A 27,265-nucleotide genomic window follows, 5' to 3' on the forward strand; every position below is an offset into this window, starting at 1 on the left:
TTTGTACATATACATATGCAATACATATGTGTGTATATATAGATATATATATGTGTGATTCTTAGAATCTCCAGTTTCCTCCAAGGCTCAGTATACAGTCTCCTTAAAAGGCCTATCTTGATTCCCTCAGTTGCTAGTCTTTACCTACTTTATTTTAATTTTTTACTTATTTGTGTACATGTTATGCATTAAATACATATACATATATGTGTATATATCTATATATGTATGCATGTGTATGTATATACATATGTATTGTTGTTGTTCAGTAACTTGAGTTCTGTCCAACTCTTCCTGGATCCCATTTAGGGTTTTCTTGGCAAGATACTGGAGTGGTTTGCCATTTCCTTCTCCAGCACATTTCATTTTATAGGTAAGGGAACTGAGTTTAATAGGTTCAGTGACTTGACCAGGGTCACACAGCTAGTAAGTGTCTAAGGCCAGTTTTAACTTAGGAAGATGAGTTTTCCTGACTCCAGGCTGGACACTGTATCCACTGCACCACCTAGCTACATAGAGATATATAGATGGATGGAAGGATGGGTGGGTGGGTGAGTGGATGGATGGATATATGCATGTATAAATATATAAATATAGGAGAAAATAAGGTCTTTAATTGGAGCAGAGGAACTATAGCTCGCGGTATCACAAAGCTTGGAAGCTAGGAATACCCAAAGATGGGAATGGAGGACAAGTTTTTTGTTGTTTTTTTTTAGTGATGCAATTGGGGTTAAGTGACTTGCCCAGGGTCACACAGCTAGTAAGTGTTAAGTGTCTGAGGCTGGATTTGAACTCAGGTACTCCTGACTCCAGGTCCAGTGCTCTATCCACTATGCCAAGTAGCTGCCCCGAGGACAAGGTTTTTAATGGGTAACAGAACAAAAGGGGAACCAAAAGATTGCTCCAGAGTGACATATAGCTAATTAATGTAAATGAACTTTCCACAAAAGGAATAATATGACAGCTCCTAAGTTAAGTATAGGTATTACTGACTCTGAATAGAAACTACTTAATGTAGGTGGACAACTTTTTACATAATAACATAAAGTCTGGGGAGTAAAGTGGGGAACATTGGGAGGGGATAAGTTGCTTGGGGGAAGGTCCATAAGTCTGGAAATTGGGGGCAGCTAGGTGGCGCAGTGGATAAAGCACGGGCCTTGGATTCATGAGGACCTGAGTTCAAATCTGGCCTCAGACACTTGACATTTATTAGCTGCATGACCCTGGCAAGTCACATAACCCTCATTGCCTGGCAAAACAAACAAACAAACAAAAAAAGAGTCTGGAAATGACAAAGTCAGTCAGCCCAAGGCAATTCATTTACCTGGGAAAAAGGGGACTGGGTGGGGAATCAGCTCTCAGTAAATTTTGTAGTTCTCATTCCCTCTTCTGGGTCAAGACAGATTCTGGAATTCGTCGATGGCCAAAAATAGCATTAGGGCATGAAACAGGATTCTCAGGCCATGTCTGGATATCTTGGGACAGCAGTCTTCACTGATGTCATCTGCTTCTTGTTCCTGGTCAGATGAAATTTAGTATCGCTGGTGTGTCTGGCAGTCCATTCAGGAGTTGGAGCCTTCTTCAGATGTGATCAATGGATCCAGCCGTCTATCCCTTTCAGCTTTGTGGCAGAGGGGCTGGTCAGCAGGATTTGGTAGGGGCCTTTCCATCTGGGCTGTAGGGAATCCTTGTGCAGGTGCCTTTTCCAATAGACCCAATCTCCAGGTTCCAACTGTAGGTTAGACTGAATTAGGATTGAACCACTAAGAGACAAGATGATTAAGGTGATGAAGAGTTTGTGTGAGCCCCTTACAATAGGACAGAAGGGGGACAGCGAGGTGGCGCAGTGGATAGAGCACTGGCCCTGAAGTCAGTAGGACCTGAGTTCAAATTTGGCCTCAGACACTTAACACTTATTAGCTGTGTGACCCTGGGCAAGTCACTTAACCCCAATTGCCTCACAAAAAAACAAAACAACAACAACAAAAAAACCCCAATAGGACAGAAGGGAGACCTTGATGGAGATGGAGTCACTTGAGGGAGAAAAGAGGCATAGGACACCCAGAGATGATTTCAAAATATGAAAGACAATGTTTACCAAAAAGGGTTTCCCAGGGTTCAGAAGAACTAGGGAAGGGCTTTTGGCCATGGTAGATTCAAATCATCCATAAACTTTCCAAACTGAACCTTAATGATCCCAATGATAAGTTCTACCAAACCAGAGGATTGGGGGTGGTAAGCACAGTCTAAATGTTGAAGTACTGGCCAGGAAGTAAAATACCTCAATCAGTGTGAACTTTATTAAGAATTCCCCAGGCGGGAAAAATATTTTCTGATAAGCACTTGGCTATAGCTGTTACAGTAGCTTTCCTATAAGGGAAAGCTTCTACCCAATGGGAGAACATGAAAACCATAATACAAACTTATAACTAGAAAGAGGTGGAAGTTGAATCAAATCAATCTGCCAGATTTGAAACGGAGCCTTGGGGAGAGGGAATCTTCCAGGGGGAGGTTTTGGGGACTTGCTTAGATTATATTTAGGACAGATTTTACATTGTAGATAAATGTCATATGCAGCTCATCTCAATTTTACCACCAATATTTGCAGCCCAAACTAAGCAGTTGGTCAGGACTCCAGTAACTTAAAGAGTGAAGGTATTCCCTCACAGATCAATGGAAAGAGTTGGGGAGGACTGGGCATCCATTTGGCCCATACCAGAGCCCAGAGTTTTTACCCTTTTTACACCCTTCTACTTTTTGCTTGTCTTGGATGGGATTGGACGTGGTCCTTTGGACTACAGCCAGCTTTGCTGGGGTCAGTATTAACTTGGGGCCAGGTCCAGGGGATGTAATGGACGATAGACTAATAGGGAGTGGGGTTTTCTAAAGGGCCTGCTTGACATGCAGGTCAGCAAGGGTATTAACCCAGTCATGGGGAGAATCTTCATGGGAGTGTCCTGGCATTTTAACAATCACTGCTGCTAGCAACAAAAGGGAGTCAAGCAATCTCTAGACATGTGGGACTGCCAGGGGACATCAGGAACCCTTTATATTTCCATAACATCCCGAAATCCCCAACACATACCTGCTATTCAGTAAAAATATTCACTAGTTTTCCTTTTATTAATTCACAAGCTCCAGTCAGGGCTTCAAATTCAGCCTGTTGTGCTGAAAAGCCAAAGGAAGGGGTCAATGACCTCTTCTGTATAGGTGATAGCATACCCAGCATCATTTGAGACAGGAACCATCAATGTACCAGGAATAATCTGGATTTTCTATCTCAGTTTTGGATAGTAGAGAGATCTCTAATCCTTCAAGACAGAGACTATTGGCTAATATCAGATGTCCTAAAAACTTAAAACCTGAGAATAAGATACTTTATGGCATGGGGTGAGAAACATGGAGTAAGCTTTTGAAAATTGGAGATCCCAGGGGCAGCTAGGTGGCGCAATGGATAGAGCACCGGCCCTGGAGTCAGGAGTACCTGAGTTCAAAATCCGGCCTCAGACATTTAACACTTACTACCTGTGTGACCCTGGGCAAGTCACTTAACCCCAATTGCCTCACTAAAATTAAAAAAAAAAAAAGAAAGAAAAAAGAAAATTGGAGATCCAGGGAGCAAAGGAGCAACTCATGCACATACTGGAGAGGGTGGAGCCTATAGGAAACTTAATGTCAGCAAGATCTACTTTTAAAATTTGTGAAAAGTAGAAGGGGCTCTCTGAGGCAGAACAGCCCAAGTGTACTGCAGGCCTTCCCCAGGTAAAGTTAAAGTAAAAAGTAAAAACTGACAAATTCACAACAAAAGGATCCACTAAAAAAGGCACTAGAGAAATCAAAGGTGAAAATAGTGGAATCATGGAGAATTATATTCAGGAGAGTATAGTGATTAGGGACCACAGGGATTCTAGGAATCACAGGAACATTCACTGCTCAGGTCTTGGACAAGCAGTCACATGAGCTCACAAAGAGGAAGGATCAGAACCTAGGCAGAGAACTAAAAGGCCAGAGGATAGGTAGTCCTTAATAAGAAGCCTAATGCTCCTAATTGCCTCTGGAAAGGGGATAGAGTGAGATTCAAGGAAGAAGTTTAGAGGGATCCAACTGAATCTGGATTGGAGAGACATTAAGAACCTTCCAATTTCAGAAGAGTTAAACGCCCATGGGGAGGATGGGACTTCTTCCAGAGGTGGGGAAGAGCAGATTAAGACAGGAGTTGTCAGGGTATGGGGGAAGGTAGAGAGCTTTTCAGAAAGAAGGGAGAGCTGGATATCATCGTGGGGAGAGAATTAAAGAGTTCTATATATTGTGGGGGAAATGGGGTTCTTAGGAATTCCTCTTTAAAGAATGACACCCTCTTGCACACAAAAGCAGTTAGAATAAGGTGGTAGTTTATTTAGGGGCAAGGGAAGGGAAGCAGGGAGGGAAGGGAAACCATGAAAGAAATCTTTGGACTTTTCATGGGGAGATAGGTATGGAACAAAGCATGTGGCTCTGAGGTACCAATCTCCTCGAGCAGGAGACCAGCAGGTACTTTTATAGGGGGTGGACCATCTGCCAGTGGAAAGTTCCTTTAGTAAGGGAGGACCATCCCCCACTGGTGGTGGCTAAAGGAGTTGGGTGAGGAGTGGAGGACCATCTCCTATGGCTACAGATCTCTCAAGCCATCTCTCTCTTCAGGACACAACCACACCCAAAGTTATCTCCCCAGGGGTAAGGGAGATGAGAATGAAGGGTGGAGGTACCAAAGCTAGCTCTGTCCCATTTGGTTCCGCTTATCTCTCTAGGCATATCTGTCCTCTGGTTTAGGTTTGTTTTTTTGTTTTTTTTGTTTTTTTGTTGTTTTTTTTTTCCGGGGCAATGGGGGTTAAGTGACTTGCCCAGGGTCACACAGCTAGTAAGTGTTAAGTGTCTGAGGCCAGATTTGAACTCAGGTACTCCTGAATCCAGGGCTGGTGCTTTAACCACTGCGCCATCTAGCTGCCCCTCTGGTTTAGTTTCTCAAGGAGAAGATTCCTCAATGTGCCCCAGAGAACTTCTGGTGGACTTGGGCCCCACAACATTTATATCTGGTGAAAGTCATGGCCTAGAAGGTGGGGAGGTGCATCTTTTTACATTTTCATTAGAAATTAATTCTAACAGTAATCATATATTTCAGCAAAAAAAAAATAGACAATATGTCATTAAAGTTGGCTCTGATAATTCACACTTTTTGCCTAAAAATACCATTGATAGGACAACTTTTAAAAGGTAGATGAATGCTGTGGAAATTTGTGATCCTATCAAAGAAAAAGGTTAAAACAGCATAAATGTATTTAACAATAACACCAGATAGTAAAACAAATTACAGTGGAATAGCCTATTTTGAAATAAAACTTACTCCAACATTAAAAGTTATTAAACACACAAAACCATCATAATATTTGAATTGCTAGGGGTATGAAAACTTGAAATACCTGTGAAGCTTGAAGAAAGAAAACAGTAAAAGTTTAACAAAGTTAAAACAAAGTTGTTTTTAACTACCATAGCATTATTAATGCGTGTAATTATTACTGCTTAACAGTTATTGAGAAAAGCTATGAAACAGCACCACTGCTAAATGGAAGTTTTTCTGGCATATTAGGGAAACCTCCAGTTTTCATAATTTTAAAATATGTTCTTATTTTCCCCAGAGTCAAACATTCATTATACCTAGATAGGGAGTATCCCAGAGGGAGAACTTAAACCCAGACTTTGAGATCACTTCTTTGTGAATTCACAGTAGTACTGCATTTAAGCAAACAGTTTCAAGTATTTGACATTCTTTTAACAGTTGCATTTACAACAATTTAATTATCACATATCTGTATTACAGATTAACAAACTAAAGTAACTTGCTTTAAGATCATGCAATTAAATTTCCAGATCCAAATTTTTTAAACACTTTATCTTAATGCAAAATAAACTGTGACTTTAAACCCCACACATCTTATTAGAAGACATATTTCACTTAAAATAAGATGAATAGAATTCACTTACAACTGGAACTATTTCCATATGGTAAAATTCTCAATTTATCTGAAGTCCATCTCCTATCATTTCAATATCAGACCATTATTATCAATAAACTCATTTTTACCTGGTGATAAACACTGGTGACTTGAGAAGCCAGATGGTTCCCCAAATTTAAATAGAACCCGATTAACCATGATTTGGGGTTCATAAAACCTGGATTTAAACTAATACTGGAGATCAATTCTCAACTAAAGTTTTAACAAATTTCTTAAAAACAGGTAAAAATAAAATCAAGATATAGTCTCTCTAACTGCCTCTCTGTGTAAATTACCTTTCTGACAATTGTACTTTAAGTGGCAAAGAGGACTGCTAACCAAGTGCAAGATAAAGGACTCAGCTTGAATAGCAATGGACACACATGCACATATAGAACCTTTTAACACAAATAGCATTCTACAAGGACAGACACAAAAACAATAATGGTAAAGAATCTTATGATAATTTAGTATGCACAAATTAAGTCCTCTCCTATCCTTAAAGACCTATAATTTGAGCCAGATTAATTGGTCTCTTTTTTCTTTAAAAAGACGTATAAAAATCCAATTTTCCTCCCTTTTTTTTTTAAAGGGAGGAGGGTTCGGATTCAGATTCTCACTTAATTGATTCAAAATGCCATTGAAAAAGGAGAGAAGAAAAAAAACCAAAGTCCCACTCAGGACCTTTAGCTGGCAGAATCAAGACCAAACTCAAAAAGGAGTGACCCCACTGTGGCCATCAGTCTGACTGTGTTATTTCTTTACTCAGGAATCTTCAGTGGCTCTTTATTATATCTCAATATAAAATACAAACCATTCTATTTGACTTTTTTTTTTTACAGACAATTTAATCATTTTATTAATAAGGCAGGTAGTCTACTAATAAAAGGATGGCCATCTCTCTCAGAGCAAAGATGATTGTGGTGGTGGGCTTATAGTTCATATACCCTTTGAAACAGTAAGTGGTTCATCAAAAAGCAATAAAATCTAATTGATTAATGTATTCAGAGGTGGGCTATACTAGATCAACCATAGCTTTAAGCTATCAATTCAAAAAATGAATACCCCTTTCAATGGGATAGAGAACCTGAGTGACCCCACAACAAAAAGATTATCTCTATTCAAACCACCTTCAGTTATCTAGACAAAAGAATCCATCTCCACCCAAGCCAGAGCATAATAAAATAAACCTCCCCACACTAGGTTAAATTCCTTGTATGGTTGGATGGAGTCTGAGCAAGAGAGTTAATGCAATCTTTTTTTTTTTAATTTGAATAGAATTTTATTTTCCAAAATATATGTAAAAACAAAATTTTTAAATCAATTTTTTTAAAACTTTGTGTTCCAATTTCTCTTCCCCCCTCCATTCCCACCCCTCACCCATAAGAACTCAACAATTCAAAATATGTTATACATGAGTAGTCATGGAAAAATTCCCATATTAGCTAGTTGTGAGAGCAAACAGTCAAAAAACCCAAAACTTCAGATTAAGGAATTGTCAAAGAGGAAAAGAAAAAAAAATTTTTAATGTGTTTTCATCTGTTTTCAGATACTATCAGTTCTTTCTCTGCAGATGGGCTACAATCTTCATAAGTCCTTCAGGGTTATATTGGATCATTGCCTTGCTGAAAATAACCACATGCTTCCCAGCAGATCATCCCCCACTATTGCTGTTATTTTGTATACAGTACATTTCACTCTGCTTCAGTTCATGTAGGTCTTTCCAGGTTTTTCTGATAGTATCCTGTCCATTATAACCTGTATATAGTACCTTAAGCTTGACAGGGAATTTTCTTCATAAAAGCCCAGCAAAGTAGGTACCATACATTTTGCCATTATAATCAATTATCATAACTATTTCCCTCTATCCCACTCCCTTCCCATGACATTTACTCTATCTTCTTTTTACCTATTCCTCTTCAGAGGTGTTTTACTTCTGACTATCCTCTCCCTCGCTCTGTACTCCCTTTTTTTCACCCTTCCTTCCTTATCCTCTTCCCCTCCTACTTTCCTGTAGGGTTAAATAGATTACTCTTCCCAATTGGATATGAAATCTATTCCCTCCATGAGCCCACTCCAATGAGATCAGGGTCCCTGAGCTAATTCTGTGTTCTAATTTTCTTTCCTCCCTCCCTTCGCTAACCCTCCCTATGACATCAAACAATTCAATATGTCATACTAGTGCAGTAATGCAGAACATCTTCATCTTCCTTGAAAGTGTTTTGCTTTTTAACTGCTCTACTCCCCCAATCTTGCCCTTTCCTCCTTCCTTCCTCCCCTCTCTCCTTATCTCCCTCCCCTCCCTCAGGGCAAAAATATATTACTATACCTACTTGAGTATCTTATGTTAGTCTTCTTTAAGCCAATTCTGATGATATTAAGGTTCACTCACTCCTCCAACTCCTTCCCCCTCTTCTACTCTCCTCCATAAACTTTTTTCTTGTTTCCTTCATGTGAACTACCTCTCCCCAGACCCTCTCTCCCCTTCTCCCTCCCCCAGTTTATTCCTCCTACACTTCAACCTTATTTTAATGATGTCATCATGGATTAGTTAGGTGACACAGTGGACAAAGCATCAGCCCTGGACCCAGGAAGTCCCAAGACCAAATCCAGCCCCAGACATGGCACCCCACCCTGTCTGCCCCACAAAGAACAAAACATAAATGCTTTACAGATATCATCCCTTCATATTCAGTTCAGACCTGTGTCTTCTGAGTTTCTTACTGAGAAACTCAGTAAGTTCTTATGATTTTGAAGTATTATCTTCCCATGTAGGAATGTACACAGTTTGATCTTTTAATATCCCTCATGAAGTCTTTTTCCTGTTTACCTTTTTATGCTTCTCCAGGATCTTGTATTTGAAAGTCAAATTTTCTATTCATTTCAGGTCTTTTCATCACAAATGCTTGAAAGACCTCTTTCTCATTGAAATCCCATTTTTGTCTTTGAAAGATTATACTCAGTTTTGCTGGGTACGTGATTTTTGGCTGTAGTCCCAGTTCCTTTGCCCTCTGGAATATCATATTCCATGCCCTTCGGTCCTTTAATGTAGAAGCTGCTAGGTCTTGCTTTATTCTTATTGGAGCTCCACAGTATTTGAATTCCCTTTTTTCTAGCTGCTTGCAGTATTTTCTCCACCTGGGAGTTCTGGAATTTGGCTATAATATTCCTGGAGGTTTTCCTTTTGGGATCTCTTTCAGGAGGTGATAGGTGGATTCTTTCAATTTCTATTTTAGCTTCTGCTTGTAGAATATCAGGACAATTTTTCCCTCACAATCTCTTGGAGGATAGTATCTAAGCTTTTGTTTTGGTCACTGTTTTCAGGTAGTCCAATGATTTTCAAATGATCTCTCCTAGATTTATTTTCCAGGTCAGCTGTTTTTCCAAGGAGATATTTCACCTTGCCCTCTATTTTTTTTCATTCAGTTGGATTTGCTTTACTATGTCTTGATTTCTCATAAGGTCACTAGCTTCCATTTGTTCAATCCTAATTCTTAGGCAATTGTTTTCATCAGACAGTTTTTTAATCCATTTTTCCATTTGGCTTTTCAAACTGTTGACTTTTTTCTCATGACTCTCCTGCATTGTTCTCATTTCTCTTTCCATTCTTTCCTCCCTTTCTCTACATCTTCTTTCTATCTCTCCTACTTTCTCTTCAAAGTCCCTTTTGAGAGCTTCCATGGCCTGAGACCAGTTCATATTTTTCTTGGAAGCTTTGGATGTTGGAGCTTTGACCCTGTTATTATCCTTTTCTTACCCCCAAAGGAGTTTTCTGCTTTCTTTGCCTACTCATCCTGGCTTACTATTTCTTGGCTTTTAACTCCTTCTTTAGTGTGGTGCTGCTTCCAGGACACACTGTTCTAGGTACAGCATGGCCCAGGGGATGGTTGAGCTTCTTCTCAGCCTGCCTGGCCTCACTTTCATTTGATTTTAAACTCTCCACTGTGGGGTGGGGGGTAGGTGGGGCTGCTTCTCTGCTCAGCTCCTGTTCCCAGCTTCAGAGGGTCTCAGGTGTTTTGGTTTGAGGATGGGCAGGTTTTAATCTCACCTAGCCTGTTCTCAGGTCTGGAGATAACCTCAGGCCTACTTACTAAGCCACTAATCAGCAAAACTTTCTGTGGTGTGGTTTTTAGCTTCCTGTGAGCCTGCCTGCTCCCCTCCCCTACCTGGGCCTTCAGCTGCTCAGGATTTCTTCCTGGTTGCCCGCTGGGGTGGGACAGTGGAATCCTTCCCCCCAGTCCATTGGTACTCCTGCACTTAACACCCCCCTCCCCCAGGCCAATCATTCAGCCCAATTGCCTGCTCAGTTCCAGAAGACGCCGGTGCTGCAGCTGATTCAGAGGCACTGGGGCAAATTCCTCTGGCGGGTGTCTGGTGTGTCAGCCAGATTGCGGGGTTAGGCTTTATTCATGCCCCAGCACGGCCCCCTGAAATCTATCTATAGCTGTAGAAAACTCTCAGCCCGAATTTTTGGGTGTTTTTCTGGCCCAAGGGTTCTTTTATTGCTGTTTTTGGGGTGATTTATCAGGAGCCCTGTGTATTTAATGTCTTTCCTCCACCATCTTGGCTCCTCCCCCTCTATTTGACTTTTTAAAAATATTTTTCGAGGAAGAGTTAAGTGACTTACCCAGGGTCACACAACTAGTAAGTGTCTGAGGTTATATTTGAACTCAGATCCTCCTCATTCCTGATTCAGTGCTCTATCCACTGCACCACCTAGTTGCTACCTATTTGGTTAAAACCTTTACATTATGGCTCCAACCTACCTTCCTAGGCTTATTGTGTTTTTTTTTTTTCTCTCCTGTATTCTGAGTCCCAGCCTCCATACATGATCTTCCATATCTCACCACTGTGTCTTTAAACAGCTGGTCTGCCATTCATAGAATACTTTGCTTTCTCATTTCTGCCTTGCAGATTCCGTAGTTTCCTTCAAAACACAGCTCAGATCCCATCTCCTAAAGAAGGGCTTTCCTGAGCTCCACAGTTGTTGGTGTTTTCCCCTGATCACAAATTATTTTGTATTTACACTTCCTGTATTTTAAATCAACTTTTTGGTGTGTAGGTCATTTCCTTCCTTGTTGTTCAGTCGTTTTTCAGTCATGTTCCTTGACTTTATGACTCCATTTGGGGTTTTCTTGGTAAAGATACTGGAGTGATTTGTTATTTCCTTTTTCAGTCCACTTTATAGATTAGGAAACTGAGTCAAACAGGGTTAAGTGACTTGTCTAGGGTCATACAGCTAGTAAATGTCTGAGGCTGGACTTGAACTCAGAAAGCTAAGTCTCCTGGTTCCTAGTCCAGTGCATTATCCACTGTACCACCTAGCTACCCTCCAGTAAATAACAAACACCTAGCATAATGTTTGGTACATTGCAAGTGCTCAATAAACTCTCATTATATTTAATTGAATACAGATTGTGACCCATCATGCTGGTCCAATGTAACTCTTCTCTATGACCTCCTATAAATCTGCTAGAGAGTGTCCATTCAACATCCCTAAGTCCATTCTGTAGATCAAAGTTTCTTAAACTGTGGGTCATAACTTATATGGGGTCATATAACTGAATATGGGGGTCATGAAAAATTTGGCAACAGTAAAAGTTTATATATACCTCCTTTATATACCCATATACCCAGGGTTGCATAAAAATTTCTCAGGCCTAAAGTGGTCCTGAGTGGAAAAAATTTAAGAAGTCCTGCTTTGGATTACTTGGCATTGCAAGGAAACCCATAAAGCAGAGTCATTTATCCTCTGTTTATCCCTCTCTTCCTCCAGTGAGTGGCCAGTTTTCCACATTCCACTCATATGTTGTTAATGACAATTTTTACACTATTTACCCATCACAATATCTTATTTACCATGTGCAGCAGACTGCTCATTTCTATCCTGTGCCTCTCCCTCTCCCTTTGAGTGATCAACTTAAATTCTTTAGAGATTGTGCCATGCTGTAACTAACAGCCACATAAAAAATATTTGTGTTGAAAAAAAATGGAAGTTTTCTTCAGAAAGCCAGTCTATTCTCCTTTTCCCTTTTAACTCTGGGTCCAGCTGTTTGTCCCTTTGAACAGTCTGTCCAAAAGAAGCACTTATGCTTGGTTTTTCATCTAGCTGAAACACAGACAATTCAAATACACATTCTTCAGTTGCTTGCTTTTTTTCCAGGGTAGATGGGTCAACCAGAATCTTATCTGTGTGTACATGTGTGTGCGTGCGTGTGTGCGTGCGTGCATGTGTGTGTTTATCTCACCTTGGTGGCTCTGCAGTATTCCAGGGCTTCATGTAATTGAGGTTTTCCAATGCCCCTGTTTGCATATGACATGGTGCTGATTTCATCAAGTTCCTTAATAATCAATAAATACTGGATTATTTTTCTTAGAGAAAAAAAATAGTTATGGTGCAATAGTAATGATTTTTTTTTAAAAAATTTATTTATTTATTTTTAGTGAGGTAATTGGGGTTAAGTGACTCACCCAGGGTCACACAGCTAGTAAGTGTTAAGTGTCTGAGGCCGTATTTGAACTCAGGTACTCCTGGCTCCAGGGCTGGTTCTCTATCCACTGAGCCACCTAGTTGCCCCAATAGTAATGATTTTTTAAACCTAGGTGCTCTTAAAGTAAACTTTTGGTGAACTATAATGCTTTGAAGGGAGGGTGTTATAATTAATTGCATTTTCTGAGGGGGAGAAAGCCATTGTTGAAAACCTTTCTAATACATATTGATATGCTTTCCAGGTTTAATTAGTACAGTTATTGACCACAATTGAATCTTGGATGATTGGGGACTGTGTTAGGTTCACCAGTATGTTCATCTTTAGGTCAAATCAAATGAAGCAATGAGATATTACATTTGCATAGTGGTTCTTAAATTTTTACAATGAAAGTATTAACAAGGATTTCTTCTTGAAATATGCATATATTTGTAATGGACTGACATGCACTGAGTATCTCAGGGTGCTTGGCTCAGTCAGCTTCCCCAAATGAAGACTCTAAGGAGCCTGATTCTAGGAAAGTGGTGAGGACATAAAAGGGATGACATTTCACAAGTCAGGTACCCTGATGCATTTTGTGGATGCACAGTCCCTAATTTCACATACATGCACACACACAGACACACATGCACATGCATACACATGAACACAAACATGCACAGCAAAGATAGGGACAGTATACACTGAGAAAAGTGTCATATCAATAAGTGAAAGAAATTATTTAACACTGGAGAAAAACTTTGAGACTTTTTCATTGCAAAATAAAATATGCCTATAAAATTATATCCACTAAAAGATCTCAAACAGAGGCTTATAGGACCTGTTGTTGTTATTGAGTCATGACTGACTCTCTGTGACCCCATTTGGAGTTTTCTTGGCAAAGATACTAGAGTGGTTTGCTATGCCCTTCTCCATCTCATTTTACATATGAGGAAACTGAGGCAAACAAAGTTAAATTACCTTTTGCTCAGGGTCATACAGCTAGTCAATGTCTGAGACCAGATTTGAACTCATGAAGACCAGTCTTCTTAATTCCACACCCAATGCTCTATCCATTTTACCACTTAGCTGTATAGGACCTACAAAGACTTTTATCTACCACTCTACTGAAAAGGCTTTCTCAAATCATTAATGACCACTTAATAGGGAAATCCAGTTGCCTTTTTTTTTCAAGCTCTATGCTCCTTGATCTCTGTTGTTTTTGATAATCTGGACTATTCCTTTCTTTTTGATTAAATTTTTCCCATGAAGAAAAATATATTTTCTTTCCTTTGCACCCATCCTCAACTCTAACCCAAATTGGAAAATTAAAAAAAATTTAAAATAAGACCCTTCTAACAGGCAATTCCCACATTGGCCATGTCTAAAAATCATACATCTTATTCTGCACCCTGAGTCTTATGACTTTTGTATCAAGACATTTGTAGCATGCTTCAATATCGTTGCTCTGGAATCATGGTTAGTCATTGTGTTAATCAGAATTCTTAAGGGCTGTTTTTCTTTATAAAGTTGTTCTTATATAAGTGGTTCTCCTTGTTATTCACCCTTCATTCTGCAGTAGTTCATTTCAGTCTTCCCAAGTTTCACCAAAATTGTCTCTCATAAATCCTTGTGCCACAATAGTATTCTGTTATATTCTTATACCATAATTTATATGGTTATTCCTCAATTGATGGACACCTCCCCTAGTTTCCAGTTATTTGCTACTGTAAAAAAAAAGTAGTAGTTATAAATAGTTTTATAAAAAAGAACTGCTATAAATGCTTTTGTAGATATAGGTCCTTTTTCTCTTTTTTTGATCTCTTTGGGATCTAGACCTGTAATGGCATTATTGGGTCAAATGGTATGTGCAATTTAGTAACTTCTTGGGCAGAATTCCAAATTACTTTTCAGAACAGCTGTACCAATTCCCAATTCTGCCAAAAGTGCATCAGTGTGCCTATTTTCCTGCAGTCCCTCCAAAATTTGTCATTTGTCATTTTTTTTTTGCCAGCTTTGACAATCTAATGAATATGAGGCAGAGCCTCAAAGTTGCTTTAATTTTCATTTCTCTATTACTGATTTGGAACATGTCTTTATAGTGACAGCTTGTATTTGTTCCTTAGAAAACTTACTTGTTCATACCCTTTGATAGTTTACTAACTGGGGAATGGTTCATTCTTATAGATTTGAATTAGTTCCTTCTATATCTTGGAAATAAAACCCTTTTCAGGCAAAAACTGCTGCAAAGATTTTTTTCCCCAATTACCTTCTAATTTTAGTTGCATTGGTTTTGTTTGTACACCTTTTTAGTTTTAGTTTTGTGTAATTAAAATTATCTATTTTATTTTGTGATCCTCTCTGTTTCTTGTTTGGTCATATACTCTTCCTCTATCAAAGACCTAATCCATTGTGGTTGGACCTTTCATGCATTTATGTTGTTATCTGTATGTAACTGGCTGGTGGTAGAAATTTTGTGTCTAAAGAGGAACATTGCGGAGGGGACTCTGGTCCTTACCTCCTTGTGAGTAGAACCACTCTTTTCTGGTTCCTTCCTTCAGGGGTGCCTGGAGACTGACTTTTCCCCTTAGTCTAGTTCCCTCTACACCGTCCTTCAGAAGTGGAAAGATGGGTCTCTTTAACACACGAAAATTAAACCGGTTCTCTACTTACCAAACCAACCTCTCACCAGAATATTACTAACACATTCAGTGTCCAGGTTTGGTTTTGGTATGGATTTGTTTAATCTTTTACCTGCTTTTGAAGAAGTATAAGAATATAGATCAATAAAAATCTCTGGTTTAGTCCTGGCTGCTAAAAAATTCCAGCAAATGAAAAATGGTCTCTGTGTGGCTAAGCATTGCCTCTCAGTATCTTTGAACAAATGAAATACATACAAACCAGTAGTGCATTAGTTTGATATTAATATAAATTTTAAGAAACTAGATCATCAGAAATGCAAAACACTTTCAAGAAAGAGCCATAAGTTTTGAGGTGGATAGGAGAGGGGAGAGGGTTGAGGAGGAGGATTATTATTGTAGTTCTGGGTAAACAAGGACCCCTCCAGTCTTGTCAGGACTCTGAGTGGCCCTGAATTGTTCAGCTATAATCTTTTCCAAGTGTCTTTTTCCCCAGTCAGGGCAGCAGCCATGGAGGAGTGGATGCAAACTCTCTCATACATTAAAACAGCAGAGCTTCTCAGCTCTTTTAGCATCCCTTCGCTTGCTTGCACATTTCTCTCCTCTGGAAAGATTTCAGCTCTTCTCCTTTGGGACAAGGGGAAAGGGACATTCATCATTTTCTGGGAAAAATGCAATGTTAATGTTTGAAATAAATTAATGGTTTCTACCCAGTTCTATAGGCATCCGTTTCAGCTGTACTCTGACTCCTTGGATAAAGGGGTCTTATTTCCCCATACTAGAATATAATTTGTTGAGAGTAAGAACTGTCTTTTTTATCTCAGCTTGCATCCTCAGAGCCTAGTGCAGTGTGTTGCATAGAGTGAGAGTTAATACGTTTGTTTGTTTAACTTATCAGTGGAGAGAAGACCCATACCAATAAAACCATAGATCTTTAAAAGTAAAGCATTTCCATTAACATATTTCTTGTACTTTGCTTCTTTCCCTTAAAAATAAAGAATAGGGAATGATGGGAATCCCAGAAAATTGAATGTTCAAATAAGGTGGATTCTGGTCACCTGAGATTTTTCTGAACCATATATTGAAAAAAAAAAAAGGTCACTAGTTATTCCTTATCATTTGTTGAAGAATTTATGTTTTATGTAATTAAAATTATCGGTTTTATCTTGTGGTATAAAAAAACCCTTCCTAACAGTTATTTAATTATTGGAATAAGTTACTAAAGGATACATTGATGTTAAAGATCTACATTTAGTTTCATTCTAGAAATCATTCTGGTTTGTTTACCAAATTTCTTAAAATACCAGCTCTTCAAGAGTAACTCATGATTTTTAGCAAGAATGGTGAAAAAATTTTCTAATCCAAAATAATCCTTTCATAGTTAAGAAGTTGAGTAGATTTCTTCCTCTGTTTGGTCATATGCTTGATCTTATGTTACTAAGTCTTGTGATTGAAAAAGAACAGCTTAGTGTATCCATGATAAAGAGATTAGTGGCCTTGGGCCTGTACAACAGAAATCTATCTCAGCGTCCTCTGCAATTTTTGATTTCCAGAAACAATAGTTTGGGGATTTTTTAGTTAGTTTGTTTTTGTAGCTTAGATCGATTTGCCTCTTAGGCTTCCTTGATGCAAAGTGGCAAAAGAGCCAAATCTTAGAGTATTAGACCAGCACTTCTTATACTGGGAGATAAAAGAAATTTATATTTTCATCTCTTTGTTTTGGCAGGGAGAAGGTTATAAAGTTGAGATTGCTTTAATAATATTGGCCTATTACAATTATTTCAACATTTTTGTTGAAGAAATTGCAAGTTTTTTCACTTTATGATGCATTTTTTAAGATACAATGGAAAATGTGAAAATTATTGATACAGATTCTCAATATTCAGTTGTACTGAGGGCATGATGGTTTAAAAAATAAATTAAAATAGTTAATGATAATGTACTAAAGTGGAGTCATGTTTTGTTTAATAAAACCTTTCTGACTGATTTTGCTATTCATGTTGCATAAATGCTGAGCAAGTCTTTTGGGAGCTATATATAATAATTTATATATACCTATGCATACATATATACTCACACACATATACACATGTGTGCATATATGTGTGTATATATGTCTGTATACGTATACACACACATACACACACACACACACACAAGTCATAGAAAATAACCTAGATTCCATCTGGATACAATCTATAATCTTCATGAAGAGAGGTAGGTGGTGTTTGGCTCATGACATGATTATTGTTAATTACTTTGAAGAATTATTATTTTATTGAACATTTACTCTCTCCCCAGTGACCCATTCTTCCTATCTTCCAGGTAGCCCCAAACTTCTACTACTTATTCATCCTTTTACTTTCTCTCTTACATACTAAACTATCAGAGCCTCTGTTTCCTTATTTGTAAAATAGGAATGATTAGATTTATGCTACCTACCTCATAGAACTTTTGTAAGGAAAGTACTTTGCAAACCCATATTTTTAGTGCTTTTCCTCTAATGATTATTTCTAATTTATTCTATATGTAGCTTATTTATATGTAGTTATTTGCATGTTGTCTCCTCTATTAGACTTTGAGCTCCTTGAGACCAAGGAAGTGCTTTTCAGCTTTCTTTGTATCCCTTGCACTTAGTCTGACACATAATAGGTGCTTAATGAATGTTTAGTTGTTGAATCCATGTCTGACTCTATGACACCATTTGGGGTTTTCATGGCAAACATACTGCAGTGGTGCCATTTCCTTCTCTAGCTCATTCTACAAACAAGGAAACTGAGGCAAATAGGGTTAAGTGACTTACTCAGGGTCACAGAGCTAATGAGTGTCTGAGGCTGGATTTGAACTCAGGCTTCCTGACTCCAAGCCTGGCACTCAATTGTGCCACCTAGCTGCTTATTGACTGACTGACAATCCTTAAAGTGCTTTACAAATGTGAATTGTTATTACAAATAGGTATAAATATATGTACATATATAGATAGATATAGATAGATACGTAATATTTTTACTATCTTCCATCTTACTCTTTTAGTGTGTATTAATTTGTTTTGCTTTGCACAAGTGTATTTCTTCATTATCACATGTAGACAAAGAAACTTTCCCAAGGTAGTTAAATGCTTCTTTCTTGGAGTCTCAATCTGTGTGTGCGTGTGCATGTGTGCATGTGTGCATGTGTGCGTGTGTGTGTGTGTGTGTGTGTGTGTGTGTGTGTGTTTTGATTCTTAATTCTGTTTTCTTTGCTGGCTTCTCTCCAGCTATATATCCAAGGTGGGTTGACTTTCATTATTTTGGGGACATTATCTCTGAGTCAATGAAATATCAGCAATATGATTATTTCTAGGCCAGTAGAAATCCATGTGTTATGGATGGAAAAAATAATTCCTAGTAGAAATAGTATATTGATTTCCTATTTATAATATTTTGATTTACGCATGGCTGAAGTAGCTGAAATCTATCTATACTCCACTCCCCCATCCTCTCCACCAAACTGGTTGACAAACATAAAAAATTTTGTAGGGGACAGGCAGGGAAATAGTGGAGATACAAGACAAATAATTGCTCTGAGTTTTTTTTTTTGTTTTTTGTTTTGTTTTTTTGTTTTTTGCAGGGCAATGGGGGTTAAGTGACTTGCCCAGGGTCACACAGCTAGTAAGTGTCAAGTGTCTGAGGCCGGATTTGAACTCAGGTACTCCTGAATCCAGGGCCGATGCTTTATCCACTGCGCCACCTAGCCACCCCCTCTGAAGTTATTTTAAAAAATAAAACCTTGCTATATTGTACACAATACATTGGTGTAATAACTTCCTTACCTATTGCAATGTGTCAATAACTCAGACTTAGCTGTTTGAGGTTACAAGAATGTAAGTTACTTGCTTATGGTCACATAAGTCAGAGTAAGGGTTTAAACACGTGTCTTCTTGACTCCCGGTCCAACATTCTATACATACCCTGGCTGACTTTTTCTTTAATTACAAAGAAGGGACACTGGTACCTTATGTTATATAACTCTTTTTCCATTTTAAAGTGCTTTCACATCCATTAGGTCATTACTAAGGTAATGTACCAAATCAGCATTGTGAAGTCAGTCATTGCTGCCTCATTTCATGTTCTTGAAGTTCATTTCACCCCATCCAAGCCAACTTGTGCTATAATCCTTTGTCTTCTCTCAAACCATTCATTTAAAATAAATAGCTGTCAAAGTAATGGGAAGCTTAGAAATTAGGTTTATTTAGAATATACTGCAGTGTTAGTAACAACATTAAATAGGCAGGGAAGAATTATGGAAACTTAAAAGTAATATATATGCTAAATATCTAAAACAAAGCACATCATGCACAACATACATTTCTTAAAAACCAACTCAATATAAAAAGAAAAATGGTTTCTATGGAAACTGACTATATAACACTACCAGATGTGGCCTTCCCCAAAACAGGAGAAAGAATAATTGACTGAGAATAGTTATTCAAGTATGATGATAGAATTTTAGTGATGAAAAGGACCTCAGAGATCATCTGACCCAAACTTCTAGTATTCAGACATGGAAACCAAGGTCCAAGGGAAATAATAACTTGCACAGAGTTCCAGGGCTTATTAGTGGCCAGTCTCCTGATGGCCATTTTCAGGCCCCTTCTACCATTCTACATATCCAAATATAAACAGCTTCCTTACAGATTTCTACTTAATTTGAATATTTTCTACATCCTTAGAACAATTTAAAGAATCGTTGTGTTTTTGTGTGTATGTAAAAGAGCCTTATTTTATTTGCAGAAGACATAAATAATTTCAGTTCTTCAGTTAATGGCTTTCTTAAAACATACTGAATTGCATGTTGCAATTCATTGCAATTAATCTATAATATAAATAACATAAGTTTAAAATTTTTTATTTATTTTTATTGATATCTTCAGTTTTTACAGCACCTTCATTTCTGAATCAGTCTCTTTCCTATCCAGCAAGCTATCCCTTGTAACAAAGAATTTTTTAAATAAAAAAAAAACAATTCAGCAAAACCAACTGATATATTCACTATATATAGCTATCTATGCAATATTCAACACCCATAATGCCCTGCCTCTACAAAACAGGGAGCTAAGATAGGCTATTATAATTATACAGTATTCAGTTTTGCTTTTTGTTTCTATGTGGCTAGAGTAATTATTATAAATATTATTATAAATACTATAATAATGTTTCCATGTGGCTGTGTAATTAATGTTTTCCTGATTCTGCTTACTCCTCTTTGGATCAGTTTCTATATGGCTTCCCATGCATCACAGAATTCCTCATGTTTGTCATTTCTTATGGCATACTAATAATTCCATTATATTCATAAATCACAGTGTGTTTAGATATATCCCAAGTGTTGGCCATTTACTTTGTTCCTCATTTTTTGGAAAGCAAAATGACCATCAAAAGTACAATGAGGTTTGGCCACGGGACTGAGTGATTCATTTGCTGCGCTGCCCCTCTCGTCTCCTGTTCTTTCTCCGCAGTCATGCCCTGCTCCGAAGCGACCCCCGCAGCCGTCTCCCCAGCAAGAGGCCTCGGTCTGAGCAGCACCAGGAGACCCCCGTGCGCCTCCGCTTCGCGCGCCTCTCGGAGCACGCCACGGCCCCATCCAAGGGGTCGGCGCGGGATGCGGGCTATGATCTCTACAATGCCTATGATTATACAATACCGGCCATGGAGAAAGCCCTTGTGAAAACAGACATTCAGATCTCTCTCCCTCCTGGGTGTTATGGTAGAGTTGCTCCACGTTCTGGCTTGGCTGCAAAACATTTCATAGATGTAGGAGCTGGTGTCATAGATGAAGATTACAGAGGAAATGTTGGTGTCGTTCTATTTAACTTTGGCAAAGAAACATTTGAAGTGAAGAAAGGTGATCGGATTGCACAGCTGATTTGTGAAAGGGTTTTTTATCCAGAACTTGAAGAAGTCCAAGGCCTAGATGACACTGAACGTGGATCAGGAGGTTTTGGTTCTACTGGTCAGAACTAAAATTATATAATAAGAATAGATGTGGCAGCTTTCCCCCTAAAACAGTTAATAAAATGATTTTTTGCTTAAAAAAAAAGTACAATGAATATTTTGACAGCCTTATTTTTGAGAGGAAGTACAAATCCTCGGGGACTGAAAAATGGGAGAATTAAGGAAATTATAATTTTTAAATGTTAGAGGGCTAATGGACCATCTAGTACAACTCTTCATTTTACATATCAGAAAACGAAGTTAAACGATTTTCCCCCCAATCACACAGCTAGTTAGTGAAACAAGTGAGAATATAGAGTAGGGTAAATAAGTAAGTGGGAGTTGGACTGTTTTACATTCCATGAGCATCAGATGAACAGTCCTGGCTACTTCTGGTTAGTCATTTTAGTTCTGATTCAATCCTGCATGACTCTGGCTCTTTTATAATGAAGCAATGGAATTTACGACTCACTTTTGGCTAGTCCTATGGTCCTGTCATGAGTTATTTACAACAAGGGGTATTTGCATAAAAAAGATTGACCACTGAGGCAGGAGGAGTGGTCTACTCAGTGTACCTTAAAGACAGTATGAATTGTAGTGAAGGCATAGAGGAGAGGCCCATGCCCTTCCCCCTACCCTGACCATGAAGCCAGCACATTTCAGAGAGCATATGTGTCTTCTCTTGGGCCCAATGCTCCTTCCATACTGATCAAATAGAAATATAGAGATGGGCAGATCCTGGACTGAAGGAAAATTTATTAATTCAAGATAGTATAAAACCACAGAGAGGTCAGTCCTTTTTTTTTTTTTTTTTTGCGGAGCAATGGGGGTTAAGTGCCCAAGGTCACACAGCTAGTAAATGTTAAGTGTCTGAGGCCGGAATTGAACTCAGGTACTCCTGAATCCAGGGCCGGTGCTTTATCCACTGTGCCACCTAGCCGCCCCAGGGTCAGTCCTTCTATTCAAGACACAGTCCACAGATGCAACCAGTTCTTTTTAGAGTTGAGTTGCTTGGGAATGCAGCCAAAAGTAGATGGTAAAGTATCTAAAGCTAAATAATGGCATGAAACTGATAGTAAACAAATATTATGGAACAAAATGAAAAGAAACTCTGAAGTAAGAGAAAGAGCTAAAGGGCTGGGACACCTTCTTCATGGTGCACTGAGTGGGCACCTGGTTTAGTAGTTAATCCATCTGATACAGAACCACTTGTTAATGGGATCAAGGGATCCATAGTCTTCCCAAATTACCTGAGTCTTTCAGTGCTGAGTCAGTAAATGTAGCAAATAATAAACATTCAGGAAAGCTTAGTTCATGCCCTAAGAGATATCCTCCAGTCCTACTCTACCTACAAGTCCCAGACATTTCCTGCAATTTCTTAGGTGATATTTTGGCTGAATTATTTAGTTAATTTCCTCAACTATCCAATTCCTTTTACCTGCATAGAAGTAGCCTAGAATTATATTATAAGACCTTTCAGGAATTTTCCTAAATTGAGCTAAGCTCAATTAATTCTACCCATAGAGATCGCTGTGAAACAATATCATAGGAAATGGTTCTTAGAGGAAGGAAATTTAACACTCTGTGCAATAATAAAACCACAGTTACTTTAGTTTTTAAGAAAAATAAAATAATTTTAAGAGGGCATAAAAACTGAAGTTAACCTAATAAGAGAAGGTATTCTTTGTCATCATAATAAAGAACAAACATATTGTGCTTCAATAATCTTCAGAGGAATAAAAATAATAGTGTTCCAGTTTTATCTGTATTGGGGATATATAGTCTTCTCTAGAGTGGTTGTTAATGATATTCATTTCAATTTATAGTGGTGAATAACTTCTGTGATTTATGTATCAGAACTAGCCACAATGCTATCATTATTATTATTATTATTACCATATTTCCATTTTCTACTTTTGTATAATCATAAATTGATTACCTCCTTTCTCCTTTAAAGCTAAAAGAACTATTTTTCCCTCTCCACCCACTGACCCCAAAACACATGCACTTGTGATGTTGGGAATCAAAGTACTTTCTTATTATTTTTAAAGTCTTGTTTTCAGGGCAGCGAGGTGGCACAGTAGATAGAGCACCGGCCCTGATTCAGGAGGACCTGAGTTCAAATCTGACCTCAGACACTTGACACTTACTAGCTGTGTGACCCTGGGCAAGTCACTTAACCCCAATTGCCTCACCAAAAAAAAAAAAGTCTTGTTTTCTTTGTTTTTAAAAATTACACTATTCTCCTCCATCCCCCACCCCCACCCCACCCCAGAACTCTCCCATGTAATAAATATGAAAATAGTCCATGATAAGTATATAGTGGTGGACATCTCAGAGGACAATGGCAGCCCCCAATCTCATAGCGTACTTTCCCTACATTTACGGATAGCTTAAATTAATTCATTGACCATTAAGTTCTTGGAAAATATGATTTTTCCACTAGGTGGTGCTACACTCAAGCCACCAGCCAATAAATTTTGTCATTCCTCCTAAGCCTCAGGTTTCCTAAATAGTAAGATGGAAATGTACATGGGTTTTTATCTCACAAGATTGTATGAGGCTCAAATTAATCTCCTTTCGTATGCCTGGTGCTTAGTACTGTGCCTGAAACATAGTAGGTGCTTAATAAATGTTTATTGAATGAATGAATGAATGAATGAATGAATGAATGAATGAAACTTAAAGCTCCAGGTGAATGTGAGGCATCTAGGTGGTTCAATGAATAGTACACAGGAGCTTGAATTAGGAAGTGCTAAATTCAAGCCCAGCCTCTCACACTTACTAGCTTTGAGATCCTGGGGAAGTCACTTAATTTTCTCAATCCATAAAATGGTGATAATCATACCATCTACCTCCCAGGGTTGTTGTTATGATGAACCTCAAAGCATTTTTTTTTTGCAAACCTAAAGATTATATAGCAATGTTAGCCATTATAATATGAATGTCAGTTGTGATTAACCTCATTTTCTGGATAAAGAAACAGCATGAGAGAAATCAGGTAACTTACTATGGTCCCACAGTTAGTGTCAAACACAGGTCTTCTAGGTCTAGTGCTCTATTCTCTATGTAACACTGACTTCTATGATCCTTCCTTCATGATCCCTTCTTGGAGTCACTGAGCCAGAAATGATCTTTACTTCCTTGAACCTCTCATAACCCTTTCATACTTCTCTTATGCACTTACTATATATTTTTTCTTTTATAGTATGTTGTGTTGTGTTGTGTGTGTGTATGTGTGTGTGTGTGTGTGTGTGTGTGTGTGTGTGTGTGCATGCTGACTCTGAGAACTGTGTTACAGATACTGGATCACAAGCTCTATGGAGGTCCATCCAGTTGAGCAAATGACATTCTTTCTCCATGTGGCCTTTCTGGTTGGACAATCAGACCAACCTTTTTTGAAGGTTTATACATCTCTTACAGGAGTCCTGCAAAATTTCAGGTGTTTCCTACACTAATGAAATCACAGTCCTGGAGAAAAAAAGAAAAACCATCATTTAAGTACAGTACATGATAAATGTTTACTGAATTTATTTGAGCCCTTATCTCTCCTAGCTAGATAAATGACTTATTACAAATAAAACCTATGATGAAACTAGAAAATTTTCCTTAGTTTACTCATTTTGCTTATAAAGTGGAAAATTTATAATGGCTACCTAAAGAACAGCTAGGTTTTTTGTTTGTTTTTGCAGGGAAATGAGGGTTAAGTGACTTGCCCAGGGTCACACAAGTGTCAAGTGTTTTGAGGCTGGATTTGAACTCAGATCCTCCTGAATCTAGGGCCGGTGCTTTATCCACTGTGCCACCTAAATGCCCAAGAACACCTAGGTTGCTGTGGATAGAGTTCCTGACCTAGACAGGAAGACTTATCTTCCTGGGTTCAAATCTAGACTCGGACCCTTACTAGCTGTGTGACCTTGGGCAAGTCACTTAACACTATTTACCTCAGTTTTGTAATGATTGGATTGATGCCACCTGCTGGAGACTTACTGTAGAAAAGTTCCGCCATGAAAGGAAGGTCTTTGAGGGCAAGACCAGGAGTCTTTTCTTTGGTGTCAGGAAGTGACATTGGCTAGTGGGAGGAAGAAGGAAGAGACTGGTGCTCTGTCTGGGGCACTTTCCTAGGGACTCTGGCAGAGAGCGGAGCTAGAAACGTGCTCTCCCTTTAATAGATAGTTGAATGTAGGCCTTTTTCTCTCTTTACCAAATTCTAATTCTTCTTAATAAATGCTTAAAGCCTAACTCTTGCTAAAGCTTATAATTTATTGGCGACCACTCATTAGATATTTTAGACAGACTAGCTAGAATTTTAGCCCTTAACAGTTTCCTCCTAAAATGAGCTGGAGAAGAAAATGGCAAACCACTTCAATATTTGTGCCTCCAAAAACTCCAATAGAGTAACGAGGAGTTGGATGCAACTGAAATGATTGAACAAGAACAAAATGAAAAACAGCACTTGTTTACATGGACTTAAGCAAATCAAAAGTATTGAGCTATGATTCTGAGAGTCAACTTAGGTTATTTGGCAAATATTTAGAAGAATTTGTAAAGAATTACTTGTTATTTGAGGGGTTTTTTTTAATTCTAACCAAAAGATGGGGTCATTTTTTCTCTATTATTCATTTCAACACTTCAAAGAAATCTGTGATTTTGTTGTTATGGAGACTCCTTCCCCTAGGAGAAATTGCAACCTCTTCATACCTTAGTTACTTAAGGTGTGACTTGATGAGTTGCATAAAAATAAGATATTCTCTGTCATACCTAAGAAACATGTAAGTTTTACTTTGATATGGAAGTGATCCTGGGTGCTTAACAGCTATGACAGTACAAACTTTGGTAGGTCCTATGATACTGCACTCATGCCTGGTTATGAGTGGCATGGCTATTGTCTATAGACCAGCCTAGCTAAATTGACCAAGAGGTGATGAAGTATTTTTGGTCACAGTTTCTCTTGAAAATGGCCTCCTAAAGTATATGTTTGTATAAGGAGGGGTGAAGGGTTTGAGACCTACATTGGTTAAAGGGGTACTCATACCAATGAAATCATAGGCTAAATTACAAATATTGAATTATTTCAAAGCTTTCAAGAGAATTGATTCTTGCCATGTTCCCTGCATGTGTACCCAAGGACCCCTAGGCCTTTCCATCCTCCCTGCAGCTTAACCCTCATTATATGTGTTATCTTTCCCTATTAGAATGTAGGTTCCTGAGAGCAGAGAGTATACTGCTTTTCTTTTGGGAGTTCTATGGCTTACAAATAATATGTACCTAAGAAGATTTTTTAAATAATCATTGAATACTGGTAATAGCAGTATAGTATACCCTATCTAATGTCCTATACCACTGTCGTAATAATAATAATGCATTTTCTCTCCCTTCTCCCCAACATTTACAGAATTTCCAATGTCCTGGTTTGCAATGTTACGAAACGTGTGTCGTTCTGGTTTGTAGTTACAGACCCTTCTAAAAATCAGACGCTTCCTGCAGGTGAAGTACAGGCAGCCATAAGGTAATTGTCACTCAATTTTATTCTCTTCTAAACTGCTCTTGTTTTTGGTGAACAAACAAGTTGATTTATCTAAAAGATATGTATATATACACATATATGTATGAATGCCAGATAAGGCTATTCTATTCTTTTCCTCCCTTATGTAAGTGGGCCAACAGATCAAAAATTGCATCCTATTAGCTGTAGCTGTTAGACATGACCTTCTGAAGTATTGTCCATGTCTTTTTTAAGGCATGATATAGTCTACTAAGAAACAGTACCCATACATAAAGGAATGAATGATTAAATAAATAAGCAAGCAGATAAATAAATGAATGAATGAGTGAATAAATAAGTGAATGAATGGATAGACAAGTAAATGAATAAACACAAATAAATAAGTGAATGAATAAACAAATAAATGAGCAAATAAGTAAATAGATGAGCAAATAACTCTCACAACACTAAATTTTAAAAAATTATATGACCTGGTACTTAGCAACTATATAGAGTCAAATCATATACATTTTAAGGGAAAACAGAGTAATAGCTAAAGAAATAAGAAGTCATACGTTGTTGGTGGTGGTAGTGGTCTTTTGTTTTCAAAGAGGACCAATGCCATCATGGGTGATATTTTCACTTGTGTGTGAATTGGATTTAAGTGAGGCAG

General features: G+C 38.2%; 2 protein-coding genes across 2 annotated transcripts in view; both read left to right on the forward strand.

Moving 5' to 3' along the window:
* CLTRN (collectrin, amino acid transport regulator) overlaps positions 1-27,265 on the forward strand; it is a 91,519-nt gene that overhangs the window by 42,092 nt on the left and 22,162 nt on the right. The window contains exon 4 of the mRNA XM_043996778.1: positions 26,503-26,616. Within this exon, the coding sequence (XP_043852713.1) occupies positions 26,503-26,616 (114 nt within the window). The remainder of the gene's footprint in view (positions 1-26,502; positions 26,617-27,265) is intronic.
* On the forward strand, positions 20,635-21,192 carry LOC122750116 (deoxyuridine 5'-triphosphate nucleotidohydrolase, mitochondrial-like). Its single transcript, XM_043996779.1, is given in 2 exon segments — positions 20,635-20,668; positions 20,671-21,192. Coding segments are annotated over 2 exon segments (501 nt in total). The 3' UTR covers positions 21,138-21,192.

Source organism: Dromiciops gliroides, chromosome 3 (assembly GCF_019393635.1).
Source record: "Dromiciops gliroides isolate mDroGli1 chromosome 3, mDroGli1.pri, whole genome shotgun sequence".
Taxonomy (NCBI): domain Eukaryota; kingdom Metazoa; phylum Chordata; class Mammalia; order Microbiotheria; family Microbiotheriidae; genus Dromiciops; species Dromiciops gliroides.